This window comes from Lolium rigidum, chromosome 4, assembly GCF_022539505.1.
Source record: "Lolium rigidum isolate FL_2022 chromosome 4, APGP_CSIRO_Lrig_0.1, whole genome shotgun sequence".
In the NCBI taxonomy this organism is placed as follows: Eukaryota; Viridiplantae; Streptophyta; class Magnoliopsida; order Poales; family Poaceae; genus Lolium; species Lolium rigidum.
The window spans coordinates 60,728,957-60,742,846 of record NC_061511.1 but is presented as its reverse complement, the minus strand read 5'-3'; the positions used below and the strand labels follow the sequence as shown (position 1 = coordinate 60,742,846).

General features: G+C 44.3%; 1 protein-coding gene across 1 annotated transcript; it reads right to left on the bottom strand.

Moving 5' to 3' along the window:
- Positions 1-4,875: 4,875 nt before the first annotated feature.
- On the bottom strand, positions 4,876-9,598 carry LOC124708090 (protein EMBRYO SAC DEVELOPMENT ARREST 30-like). The gene is made up of 10 exons (XM_047239776.1): positions 9,419-9,598; positions 9,182-9,265; positions 8,594-8,661; positions 8,431-8,519; positions 8,109-8,352; positions 7,909-8,021; positions 7,544-7,634; positions 7,309-7,437; positions 6,062-6,615; positions 4,876-5,761 (listed from the first exon to the last, which is right to left on the bottom strand). Exons 1-10 carry the CDS (start codon positions 9,573-9,575, stop codon positions 5,323-5,325), a joined length of 1,968 nt encoding a protein of 655 aa, XP_047095732.1. The 5' UTR covers positions 9,576-9,598; the 3' UTR covers positions 4,876-5,322.
- Between the last annotated feature and the right edge of the window lie 4,292 nt (positions 9,599-13,890).

The following is a 13,890-nucleotide window of genomic DNA, read 5'->3' as shown; positions in this document are numbered from 1 at the left end:
ATAAAAGGCTTGGAATAATAGAATTTTATTTTTAATATATTTGATTAACAAATATTTAAAATCATTTGGAATTTTCCTTGATTTTTATCTCAAGGGAAAATTGCAATTCTTAAATTCCAAGTTTGGAATTCATTTCAAAAAAAAATCAAAATTTAAACTTATATTTTTTATTTCCTTTCTTATTTTATTCTGGTTGAGAAATATTTTTAATGTATTATTCCAATTTTTCTTGAATTTTTGGAGGTATTCATAATTTATTTGTTATTTTTCAAAGTGAAAGGGTTATTTGAATTTGTGAAATGACCAAATTTCCCCTGGCTAACTGGTCTGGTCGAACCAGACCAGCCCACCACTTCGGCCCACGGCCTCATTTCCCCTCTCTCTCTCACTCGTTACAAACCCTAACCCTAACCTCTTTGGCAATTCCCGAGGCGATGGCGTCGCCGCCACGGTCGCCGCCACACTCCGGCTGACTCCGGCGGTTCTGGAGCTCGCTGCCGGTCGCATTCGACGCAGCGCACGATGGCGTGTCTACCTGTCCGCATCGATTTGAAGATCCTCGCCTCTCCTGCTCGTGCGCAAACCCTACCGCGCCTAGGGTTTGCAGGTTCGTCGCAAATCTCCATCGATCTGGACTCTCCTAACGTACTGGTGTTTCTCACCGCCCTCTCTGATGGTGGTGCATAGCTGGTATCGGCCTGGCCGCGGTTTGGCGCCGTTGTGGTTGTCATGTGCCACCATGCCGCCATGGACACCACTAGGTACACTCGATTATCTCCCTCTCTTCTCCATCTACTCCATCTACCCTGGGCTCTAGCTACTGGTCTATCGGTTGCTTGTGCTGCTGCTGCTGTTGCGCATGCCATGCTATGATGATGACACTCCTAAGCCTACTGCTGCTATGCTCATTGCTTGATTAAGCTTACTGGATTTCTATGCTAGCCTTGTTCTACTTGCTGATGCTTCTGTGCTTGATTAATTTCTTATTGGTTGCCTTGCTGTTAGAAGTGGCTAATAGCCTGATGCTTGTGGTGAATGTGGTGCCCTCCTGTGGTCTGTATTTGATCCAAATGCTCCATTGGAATCATTCTATGCTAGTGGTTGGGTTACTGGTTCCTTGCTTGGATGATCTTGATGCTTGCCTAAGCTACTGCAATTATCTTAGCTTGCTATAGCTACTTACCAAGTACTAGTGAGCTGTTGTTGCCTCTCATAGTACATTGATCATGAATCAATGGCTAGGATGCCTTTGGGTGTTCTACTGGTTGCCTAACTGTGTTGATGTTGCTTATTGAGCAATGTATTAACTTGTATTCATGCACTAGTTACTTATATGTATGTGAACTGCTTATGCAGTATTGATTACATGCACTGATTTGTGTTGTATGATATCTCCAAATTCAATTGGGAGATGCAAATAGTCTGAACTCCTCCTGGTAATGATGACTTATGGTTTATGGCTGCTGGATGACTTGTGGTTGATGTGACCACAATAGAACCTGCTACTGCTTAGGTTGCTCTCACTGTTGGATCAATATTTGTTGGCTAATCTCAATATATCATGCACAATAGGGCATCATATATATATGAATGCCACTATGACTTGTTTTGTGAAGAAAATCCATACTAACTAATGGTTTAATTGGCTAGGATAGCTAGGTGGTGTCTGTAGCTACTAGCAACTATGTACTACTCTACTGGTTTGCTATGCGTGCATCCATATGGCTTTAGTTGCTCTCTTTCTGCCAGCGCCTCTTGGTCAAATCAAGTGATGTTAACCCTCTCATGAGCATCATCTCATGAATATGTTGTGTAGCATGCTAAGAGATGGATTAGATCCTCTGGATCCACTCTAGGTATAAGTTATACCGTGTTCTAGCTCCTAGATGGTCATTTTTGGTTGTTGTTGAGCTTTGCCTGATGGATTTGATTGCCTTGTCCTTCTCCTCCTAGCTCATGGATGGTCTTGCTTATGTTACCATGGTCACTGGTTGGTTTGGCTTTGGTTGGTTTGGATAAAATGGATGGTTTCTAGGGTTTTGATGTGTTCTTGAGGAAGAATAGATATGAATTTTTACTGTTTCTCCTTTGCTGCTTGCTGAATGTGGTCTGGTCGATTTGGATGATATCTCCAGTTGTCGCTGCCTATTTGTAGCAACTTGTGCTGCTTCCATGGCTTGACACACAGGCATGTGCCACTATGGTGACTAAGCCAGGGTGTTTGGCTGTTGAGCATGCAAGGCTTCTGGTGAGCTGTGTGTGTGCTTGGATTGAAACTTGAGACCCTCACTGGCTCCACCATGGTCTGCCTGATGCTTATCTCCCTTTGGTATTGTTTTGGAAGCTGACCAGTGGCATTGCCGCTTGTATTATCCCATTTTTGGTTTGTTCCTTTGTGTATGCAGGTTCAAGGCTTCAATGTATCCAGGGACAAGAAGATTAGTACTTGTAGTTATAGACCAGAATTGTAATCTTCTTTTATTTCTGTTATTATATTACCAATTCTTGTATATAAAAGATATTGTAAAGACAATGTATGTGTGTTAATATGATTAATAAAGCTTAAGGTTTTTCCCTAAGAGCTTTTTATAATTATTTGAAATTTATTTGTGAGTTATTTTGAGTGTTGTACGGTTTTGAATTATGAATTATAATTCCTTTATATATATTGATTACTTATATACTTCTATGTTTGAAATTCAAATTTAAAATGCCAATTCATATTCTCCTCAAAAACCCTAATTTTCAAAAGAGATCATGTCGAAGTTTATAGTACTCACATTGCTCTAACCCTAATAGCAACGGGAGAGAAACCTCGATTCCTCCTAGGTTTTATGCAATTAAGCGCGAAAATTTCCCCCGTTTAGCGATGAAATGCACAAACCATTTCTAAAATCTACCCTCGTTTGCCCTATGTTATGGGATATTACATTGTTCCCGACCATTGATCCTCCCAAAAACATATCTCCGCCCTATTTCTAATGGAGAAGGAACCAACTGGAAAAAAGTATTTCTTTGTTCCCATGATGCTAGTCCAGAAGTGTGAATCCCCCGGTTTCCAAATAACCTGGGATATCGCCTTTGAGCCTACATACTTTTTCCGCAGTAGTTGTTTCCATACACCGTCCTCCGTTAATAACCTGGCCTTGCTATTTTCCTAGCAAGGTCCTGTTTTTAACTTCTAGATCGTGGAACCAAGTCCACCTTGATCTTTTGGACGGCATACAACACTCCATTTTGTCAACCGATATTTTTTGTTTTCACTATCCCCTTGCCAAAAGAATCTTGATCGGAAGTAATTCAATCTATGCAAGACTCCTTTCGGTAACTGGAAGAAAGAGATCATATACAGTACCATATTTGTAAGCACTAAATTTATGAGGATTAATCTTACCCCAAGGGATAGGAGCTTTCCTTTCCAACTAGTAAGACGTTTCTAAAGTCGTTTTCCGATGATTTTTCATTCGGCCAGGGTCAGTCTCCGATGATGAATCGGAATACCAAGATATCTAATTGGAAAACAACCAAGCCCACAGCCGAATAGCTCGGCATAAAGATTGGCATCATCTATGGCTTCACTAAAATAAAATAACTCACTTTTATGGAAGTTGATCTTAAGATCTGATAATTGCTCGAATGCTGAAAGAATTAACTTCAGATTACTTGCCTTTGCCAAATCATGATCCATAAATAGAATTGTATCGTCGGTATACTAAAGAATTGATAAGCCCCCATCAACTAAATGGGGAACCACACCTTCAATTTGGTCATCGAACTTAGTGCGTTCAATTATAATTGCAAGCATATCCATCACAATGTTAAAGAGCATCGGGGACAGTGGATCGCCTTGCCTGAGTCTTTTTTTGTCTGAAAATAATTGCCAATGTCATCATTGACCTTTATGGCAACACTTCCACCAAAAATGGCATTATAAATTAGAGCGCGTCACTGATCAGAAAATCCTTTCATCCAAAGTGTTTGTTGAAGAAAGGACCATTTAACTTTATCATAAGTTTTCTTTAAGTCGATTTTGAGTATGGCCCCATTCAATTTTTTGTGGTGCATCTCATGAACTTTTTCATGCAAGTGACAACGTCATCTAGGATGTATCTGCCTTACATGAAAGCTCTCTGAGAAGGACGCACCACATGATCTGCCACCACCGAGTTCAGTTGAATAATAGCAACTTTTATGAAAATAGCATGGCGCTACATGATTGTCCAGTACCGATACAAAACCTCTACTGCTAACAGGTGTGATGTCCTATCTTACACCACGATGGAATCCACCGCCAGCAAGGTCGTTTTGCGTAAATGTGGACGCAGCTCTCTTCCAGGACGATCGGCGAATGGGCTGGGGGCTGTAGCTCGAGATCACTCGGGCACCTTCCTTCTTGTTCGGAGTGAAGGAATGGATGTTTCCCTGCGCGTGAACTAACCGAGGGTTTGGCCATCCGCCATGCGCTGTTGGTGTCGAAGGACCATGGCTTTCAGAACATTGTGGCGGTATCAGACTGTCTTTCAATCGTACAGCGAATATCTTAGCTAGTTCAGATCGCTCTTTGGTGGGAACAGTGATCAGTGACAAAGAATATGGCTTCAAGCTTTGAATCCTGTTCTTCCAAATTCTCCAGACTGATACAAATGTCATGGCACATACTTTAGCTCGTAATTCTTTGCTTTCAGTTTGTAATATTTCAGTTGGTGTGATCCCGGATTGTATTCAGGATGAACTCTATAATGATGTTGGCATGTTGCCCAATCAATAAAATGCCAGCATTCTTAAAAAAAAACTACAAAGTGCAATAGTCAACTGTCACCATGAATCAGCCACCAGAATTTTTTCCTTTTGTTTATTTGGCTGTGAGCGCCAACCAAATACACAATGCAATGCAGGACACATGAAAAAAGGACACAGAAAAACATTGATTTCCAGCACAATGCTTAGAGACCACTCACCAAAATTTTAATGTATCCTTCACCGTTGTTAATAGACATTTCTACAGAAACAACTTTCGGTACCACCCGCAAAATTGTGAAAAAAAGAAAGGAATACAGAGAAGAAAAGAACCTAAGTGTTAGTTTCTGTGTCGAGGTCGTATACCAAAGGCAATCCAGGCAAAAGCACCCAAGGTTGATGTGAGTCCCATGATGCTTCAAGATGTGTTCATGTTGTTCGTGAAATCTGGAGCAAGATGTGTTGACAGCCCAGTAGATCCTTGAGATGTACTCTGCTTGTGCTCGTGAAATCTGGAGCTGCTAGTTGCTCAATTAATCTGGAGCTCATAGCGGATAATGGGCAAGTTCCACGCTCCGCATCTTCTCAGTCATCGGGATCCATCTCCTCGTCTTGCTCAGAGGATTTGTTAGTGTCTCTTCTATCAGATTCCTGTTGTGTGTCTTGGCTAGAGTCATCTTCGGTCAGCTCACCCTCATAATCCTCACTCTGAGGTTCGTTATTCTTCGTGGAAACCATTGCCAGGCTGCGGACCATCCAATCAGGGCACTCTTCTTCGCCTCCAAAAAGGAGCCAGCCATGCTTATCTTTCACCGGCTGAATGGCAGGTGACTTTGATGTTCTGCAAGTGCACTCCGGTGACGGGTGCGCAAGAAAAGATACAGGTTTTGACATCATAGCTGACATTACAATGCCTTCTATGCCCGCACTATTATTCAGATGCTGACGTGCAACCATTGTCCAATTTCGTGGTGGGTGATACAGATGATCGCTGACATTTTCGAACAGTGTAGCAACAGTCTTTCTGTTCATATAAAAATTGAGGAAACACAGTCATGTGAAATTACATAACATAAGCAATTCACATTGTCAAAAGATGCTTTCGAACGCTACCTAATGCATGCTACTAAAATCTCGAGTGGCTAGATGGTGTTACTGTACATAGCTACTGCATAGCATGCAAACTACTTAAATACCGCAAGCGCCATTTGTTATTACTGTTTTCCAAAAAAAGGTTCTAATGACTTTTTAAGAAAGAAAAAACATTTTAAAGCTGTAAGCGAACTGTAATAAACCACTAGTGCTGATAATAATCATGTTATACCTGTCGGGTCTATAGGTTATACTAGACGGAGTTTGGTATAACCGGTGCCCCATGATCAAACTTGAGTAGTCCGGCCAACCACTACCATCATTGTGAAACCCAGGGAAGAATGCGTCAGCTTGAACAGAAACAAAATAATCGAGCGCGTCCCAGAGCAACCGATGGGCTTGCCTCCTAAATTCAACTGGCGATGGATCAGGTTCTGTGTCATTCTCACCAATCCATCCATACCACCCTTCTTTCTCATGGGCGTAAAATGGTCTTGCAGGAGGAGGAGGCTGCGGCCTCGGACGAGGCCCTGCTTTCTTCCACTCCTCAACGAGTTCCTTCTCGCTCTTGGGAGGTGGGGGATGTGGCATATCTGAGGACAAAGGAGCCTCTGGGCCAACTAAATCAGATAGCTCCCTCTGACTACATAAGGAAGTGCGGTCAACTAAGTTGGCATACATAGCTCGTAGAGGAATAAGCACTCTTTGCCCACCAAAGGTCTCAGAACCAGCCAAGTATATTATCGTAGTTGATGGATAACCTAATGCTTGGAGAAGAATTCCAACCTGTAAGTGCAAATTGATTGGAACATAGCATTGTCAGTAAGCATCTATTACGAGTTAAACACAGTAAAAAGAAAACTGTATTAACATAATTTAATGGAAGAGGCCAGTAAAAGAATCGTGGAAGAGCAATGAGACACAGTGCTAACTGTATTTCTTGAAAAGAACCAAAAAATACATTATTTCTCAAAGAATATCATTTTGAACACGGAAAGTGGTAGCCCCAAAAGTATAATGCACGCATGGCCAAGGGATAGAAAACCTGGTCAAGTTTAAGAAGTCTCTCTTAATCCCTGACTAAATTTTGTACATCTTCATTATCTAGACGTGCATGTACCTGTTGTTGCACGGTTAGAAACAGCTAAGATTATTTTTCTCGGATACCCCATTTGCATATGAATAAGGTTTCCGTATCTCGTATTTCGCAGCTGAAGCTCAATAGGTTGAACTTTACAGTTGCACACGAGGTTTAAACAAGTGTACATAAAACCACCCTAAGTTGGTCTCGTTTTGTAACCCTTTGACTTCTAATTTAACGGATGGTATGTTCTGCAAGGTAAATAGGAAGGTCTGAAGCACTACTACAGTTTTCTATTAAGGGGAGCAAAGTTAACTCAAATTTGTCTATCAAGAGAATAGTTCCATCCCAGATAAGAAACAAAATTGACTTTAGCAAACCATTATAAACAACCTCACCTCTTCTGGCATGAGTGGACATGAACCATTTATCTTTATGGACACTGAATCAACTGATAGCTGTTCCTTTACAGTTCCTCGTTTGATCATCTGATTCCTTCTATATTGAATAAGTTCTGTATGGATGTCCTAGAAAAAATCAAGTGGCTACCAGTCAGATATTTCGCACATAGATATTCAACAGAAGTTCATCCAACCCTTCACATCAGAAGGTAACAACTCTAACTCTACCAACCTGGAAAAGTTCAGCACAACCATGAAAAGCTAGAGTATCTCTTAGCAATCCTGGGTGATATGCTAGATAAGGACGACCAGATGCTCGCAACCTATACAGAGATACAAGAGCTTATGAGAACAAGAAAAGCATATCCAAATAGAAGATCCATATCCTATAACTGAAGAAATTTGAAAGAGTAATATTTTCAGTTTTACATAGTTACTCCCCAGTACAAGGAAACAAACCAGAATGCAGAAGCCAACATCTCATTTTCTTAGTTACAGTGAATGCAAACAAAGTATTGGCTCAGGCTACTAGCGACTAAAGATAAAATTAAGAACACAAACTAATCATACAAATATGACAAAGACGGAAAGCATCACCTTCCCACTATTTGGCTCCCAAGGGACCGGATTTCTGGACGGAACTTTAGAGCATGGAAAGCTACCCTGCACCTAAGTCTCTGAAGTTCCTCCAAGCTTGCAGGAAGAATTGACTGCAGAAAAGGCATGCAGAGGCTCTCTAAATCCACAATGTACCACAAACCAAAAAGAATATAAATTTAGTGGGACCTGGAGAATACCTGGAGACATTTACCTCCATTAATGATTATCCCAATGACTTTTGATTTGACGAGTCTGGGCAAGACATCAGTGGTGTAATATTCTGAAGTGGCTGTATTCCTAGGAGATACTGTGGGGAATTTTATCTTTTTTCTAGCCTCTCTAAGATCCTTGGGCAAACCCCGCACAATAGGCACATCATCAGAAAGTGCAGCAATGAAGTGTTCCTCGTCATAGAGATACGAAAAACTTTTGAATTTTGAACTGCAAGATAAGACAGAGTATTAGTAATAATAGATAAACCAGCAAACTGGATATCAAAAAGCGGAAGAAGACAGTGACCTTATGCCTTTTGCACGAGTTGTCGCTTGTATTTCAGGAATAACAAGAGTGGCATTTAAGAGCCTGGCAACAGCGACAAGATCACAGATCTAAAAAATGGAAATATGTCATGATCCTAGGGCATAATGGTATCAGAAGTGGTAATTTCCATAACGAAACTTACAGAAGACTGTATCTTCTCAAAGCCACCATAAATCTTTGCATAAATAAAACCATTATGGTTAGCTGGAGCTGCAATATGGTGTATCAAACAAATCAGACCATGGTTTAAGAATGGTTTGAATTGGAAGAAAAAAAAAGGTGATAGAAATATTATATTTACTGGAAACAAACATAGCACCATTTTGATTAATAAAAACTTCCTGAAATGGTATATGTTCTGCAATACTTAAAGATGTAGTGTCAAACTTTCAAACTTAAAAAAAGAAGCAAAAATAATTTTTTTTTTAAAGCATAGTCATACAGAGGAGAAACTCATGAAATCAGTAAACAAGTCTAAGACCAACTACATTGTACTGGTGAATGGTGAATAGTGTCTAAAAGGCTGCCAAGAAAGAGGGGGGCAGAGGGTTGAATAAACCAAAATGAATCTAAGAATAAAATGATATAATGTGTGAAAAAAAAGGATCAAGCATGTTAACATATGAAAAAGATAGGTTATCTGGTGTTATTTAAGAAACTGAATAATCTAGGAAAATTAGGTTAGAAACAAAATTCAAACATAGCAGGTGGAAGTTGAAAGCTAACGTACCAGGGTAGTTTTTCCTAGGCTTTGCATAGGGGTGTAGGTGATCAAGTGCACGCAGCGGACCCCACAATCTACGGGGCGAGGCCTCTGCCAAAATAACAAATGAAGGGAGGAAAAAATCTTAGCTCATAAACAGCTCCCGCGTCAAGAAGAAAAGAAACTAAGAGTCTAATTCAACATCCTAGCTGCAAATTCTCGTGAGAGTTAAATTTGACAGGATTGACACTCATAACTGGCGACTTACCGATCCGAATGGAAGGACATCATCCATATGCAGGCTGTACTTTGTAATGCCCCCGGCAGAGTAGTTTGCAAGGAACAGGTGCACGAGCAGCGAGAGCACCGACAAGACGATGCCGATGGCCGTGGCCAGCTTGAATTTGCTTTTGAGGAGCATCTTATTGTTTCATCACTCTCGGGTCCAAGTCCTGGTGAACGGATCCAAGGTCAGCGTTCTAGTAGGAAGAAGATACCCAGGCCTATCTCGGATTCTCAACAAGCTGCAAAGCAGAGATAACAAGCAAGGCACGTATTTGCGAGAACCTATGTGTGTTGCTCTCCATAATCTTTTAAGTAAGTTGAACAATTCATCTGGGAGACCGAGGCAGATCCTACCGAATACCCTACACCTACATTTTAACGAGAATTAGGTTTTGAGTACTCCCTAGTCCACAGACGCGCGCGCGCGCAACCCCAATCTCCCATCTACATAGCCCGCGTCCGCGATCCAATCAGGTGCTCCCCGGCGGCCCCGCGCGCGAGGATCCATCGTGAGTGGCGACGGCGGGGAAGCCCGGATCCAGATCCCCGCGCGCCGCACGCGTACACAGGTACAGTACGGAGAGAGGGGAAAGGGAGGCCGTACCTGCCTGCCTGACCGCGGCGGCGCCCCCCGGCGGACGGGCGGCGGCGGGAGAGGATGAGGTTCCGGGAGGCGGCGGGTAGGGCCCCGATTCGGCGGAGCAAGTCGGCGCGGCGACCGGCTGCGGAGTGTAGGAGGAGTGAAGTGGAGCGCTCTCCCTCCCGCGGCGAGGTGGCCACCTGCGTGGTCTGGTCGGGCTGCAGCACGTGGAGGGTGGTTGCCTCACTGGGCCCGATCCGTCAGTGGGCACTGGGCAGCGCCCCTAATATCTCATCTCATTGATCGTCTTTCCTCAAGTTGCAACAACACCAAAACCATAGGCAGCCCGGCCCGGACGGTCCGGCCCAATCAGCCTGGCCCGGATGGCCCGGAGGGTAGTTGGCTTGGTGGGCCCGGCCCGTCAGCGGGTCGAACGATTGGGCAGCGTCCCTGATATCTTATGGGCGTGTTTGGTAGCCTGAGCTTCCTTGGCTCGCATGGGGGCGTAATTTTTGGTTCGTTTGATTGCCTGGACTCACCAGCGTTGTCGCATGGCACAATTCTTAAAGCACATCGGGTTAGATCCTGGAGGAACGTTCGGATCGATCGTTTCTAGCGAGTCACCCATGTCTCCGCAAAAGTCGACAACGCCGCGTTTCCGTAGAGCCGCCGCGTTTCCGTAGAGTCGTCGCGTTTCCGTAGCGCGAGTTGGCGTGGAACATCGAAATTTCGGCGCGATGAATTCGGTCACCACGCTCCAAATTTCGCCACCGTATATAGGGGCGGCTCTCTCACCGCCAATCCAAATCCACATTTTCTCCCATTTCGAGCTCATCCACCCTTCCCGATCTAGCGACATGGCCGGCTCTTCCTCACCCACACGGTCGGCGAGGCTGGCGGCGGCGACACTGGCTGTGGCGGTGGCTACTGGCCGCGGATGGTCGTCTTCTTCCTTTGCGTCGATCACTTTGATAGTTGCAAGCTTCTGCAAACTCTAGCTTTAGATCTAGATCTTTTGGGTACACAGAGGGGTCTGAATGAATCCATTGTAGGTCATTTCTTCGTTGCCAGTCGAGGTTGTCCAGGTTGCATCTGACTATTCCACGAGAACGGTTTTCGCTGTTGCATCTGACTCTTCCATGGGGACAGTTATGCTACATACATATTTCGTTAGGGTCTCCCGCTTCCCCGACCTCGGTGCTTCGTGTGGCTCCTCTGACTGTAAGGTCGCTCTTTCTTTTCTCGTAGTTCATTGATGTGGTAGTGCTTAAAGATGAAGATGTGGTAGTGGTAGTTTATTGATGTGCTAGTGCTTAAGGATGTGGTAGTGGTAGTTCATTGAGGTGGTAGTGCTTAAGGATGCGGATGTGGATGTGGTAGTTCATTGATGTGCTAGTGTTTGGCATGTAGGCGATCATACCATTGGGCTCCTCTGATCTTTCTGCTCCTACTGTCAATGCTCACCATTGTCTGATTTCAAGCAAACCTGCCATGGTTTGGAGACCTGAGCTTTCAGAGTTTGTGCTCAACCGGTTGGTTCAACTCGTCCATAGCGGCTAGGATTCAAAGAGGAGCAGATGAAGAAGGTAGCTGCTGATGTTCTTGCATTCGCTGGCATACATGTGACAACTCTTCAGATCAACAACCACATCAGAAACTGGAGGACCAAGTGGAGCGTCATACTCAAGATGAAATCCAGTCGTATTCTGGACTGGAGCGAAGATGGTTGCTGCTTCTCCCTCCCCCGGCGAGGTGGCCACCTGCGTGGTCTGGTCGGGCTGGAGCACGTGGAGGGTGGTTGCCTCACTGGGCCCCATCCGTCAGTGGGCAGCGCCCCTAATATCTCATCTCATTCATCGACTTTCCTCAAGTTGCAACAAAACCAAAACCATTGGCAGCCCGGTCCGGACGGTCCGGCCCAATCAGGCCCAATCAGCCCGGCTCGGACGGCCCGGAGGGTAGTTGGCTCGGTGGGCCCGGTTGATCAGTGGGTCGATCGATTGGGCAACGCCCCTCATATCTCATGGGCGTGTTTGGTACCCTGGGCTTCCTTGGCTCGTATGGGGGCGTAATTTTTTGTCCGTTTGATTGCCGGGACTCACCAGCGTTGTCGCATGGCACGGTTCTTAAAGCACACTCGGGCCAGATCCTGGAGGAACGTTCGGATCGGTCGTTTCTAGCGAGTCACCCTCGTCTCCGCAAAAGTCGACAACGCCGCGTTTCCGTAGTGCGAGTTGGCGTGGAACATCGAAATCTCGGCACGATGAATTCGGTCACTGATACGTCTCCGACGTATCGATAATTTCTTATGTTCCATGCCACATTATTGATGATATCTACATATTTTATACACATTATATGTCATTATTATGCGTTTTCCGGAACTAACCTATTGACGAGATGCCGAAGGGCCGGTTCTCGTTTTCTGCTGTTTTTGGTTTCGTAAATCCTGGTAAGGAAATATTCTCGGAATCGGACGAAATCAACACCGAAGATCTTAGAATCCCCGGGAGCTTCTAGAACACCCGAGAACCGCCAGAGAGGGTCCACAGGGGGCCCACACATGGTGGCGGCGCGGCCCAGGAGGGGGGCGCGCCGCCCTAGTGTCTGGTGGCCCCAGACCCCTTCTGACCTTGGCCTTCCGCCTATTTAAAGCCTCCGTCGCGAAAACTCTGAGACGTTCGACGAAACCAGAGAAAACCTTCTAGAGCCGCCGCCATCGCGAAGCCAAGATCTGGGGGACAGGAGTCTCTGTTCCGGCACGCCGCCGGGACGGGGAAGTGCCCCCGGAAGGCTCCTCCATCGACACCACCGCCATCTTCATCAACGCTGCTTGTCTCCCATGAGGAGGGAGTAGTTCTCCATCGAGGCTCGGGGCTGTACCGGTAGCTATGTGGTTAATCTCTCTCCTATGTACTTCAATACAATAATCTCATGAGCTGCCTTACATGATTGAGATTCATGTGATGATGCTTGTAATCTAGATGTCATTATGCTAGTCAAGTGGGTTTTACTTATGTGATCTCCGGAGACTCCTTGTCCCACGTGTGTAAAGGTGACGAGTGTGTGCACCGTGTGGGTCTCTTAGGCTATATTTCACAGAATACTTATTCACCTGTTATGAATGGCATAGTGAAGTGCTTATTTATATCCCTTTATGATTGCAATGTGTTTTTTATCACAATATATCCGTGTGCTACTCTAGTGATGTTATTAAAGTAGTTTATTCCTCTTGCACGGTGTAATGGTGACGAGTGTGTGCATCGTGTAGTACTTGGCGTAGGCTATGATTGTGATCTCTTGTAGATTATGAAGTTAACTATTGCTATGATAGTGTTGATGTGATCTATTCCTCCTTTCGTAGTGTGAAGGTGACGAGTGTGCATGCTATGTTAGTACTTGGTTTGGTTATGTTGATCTGTTATGCACTCTAAGGTTATTTAAATATGAACATTGAATATTGTGGAGCTTGTTAACTCCGGCATTGAGGGTTCGTGTAATCCTACACGCTTAGTGGTGTTCATCATCCAACAAGAGGGTGTAGAGTCTAGCATCTATCTATTTATTCTGTTATGTGATCAATGTTGAGAGTGTCCACTAGTGAAAGTATGATCCCTAGGCCTTGTTCCTAAATATCGCTATCGCTGCTTGTTTACTCGTTTTACTGCATCTTTACTTCCTGCAATATTACTACCATCAACCGCACGCCAGCAAGCACTTTTCTGGCGCCGTTACTACTCGCTCATATTCATTCATACCACTTGTATTTCACTATGTCTTCGCCGAACTAGTGCACTTATTAGGTGTGTTGGGGACACAAGAGACTTCTTGCTTTGTGGTTGCAGGGTTGCATGAGAGGGATATCTTTGAC

Bases quoted from the DNA above. Each gene is read 5' to 3' on its own strand.
- LOC124708090 (XM_047239776.1), bottom strand. From the start codon at position 9,575: ATGCTCCTCAAAAGCAAATTCAAGCTGGCCACGGCCATCGGCATCGTC. The intron at 9,266-9,418 runs GTCGCCAGTTAT...TTATTTTGGCAG, and splicing joins CCTTCCATTCGGATCGGTAA to AGGCCTCGCCCCGTAGATTG. The intron at 8,662-9,181 runs GTACGTTAGCTT...ACCATATTGCAG, and splicing joins GCCTAGGAAAAACTACCCTG to CTCCAGCTAACCATAATGGT.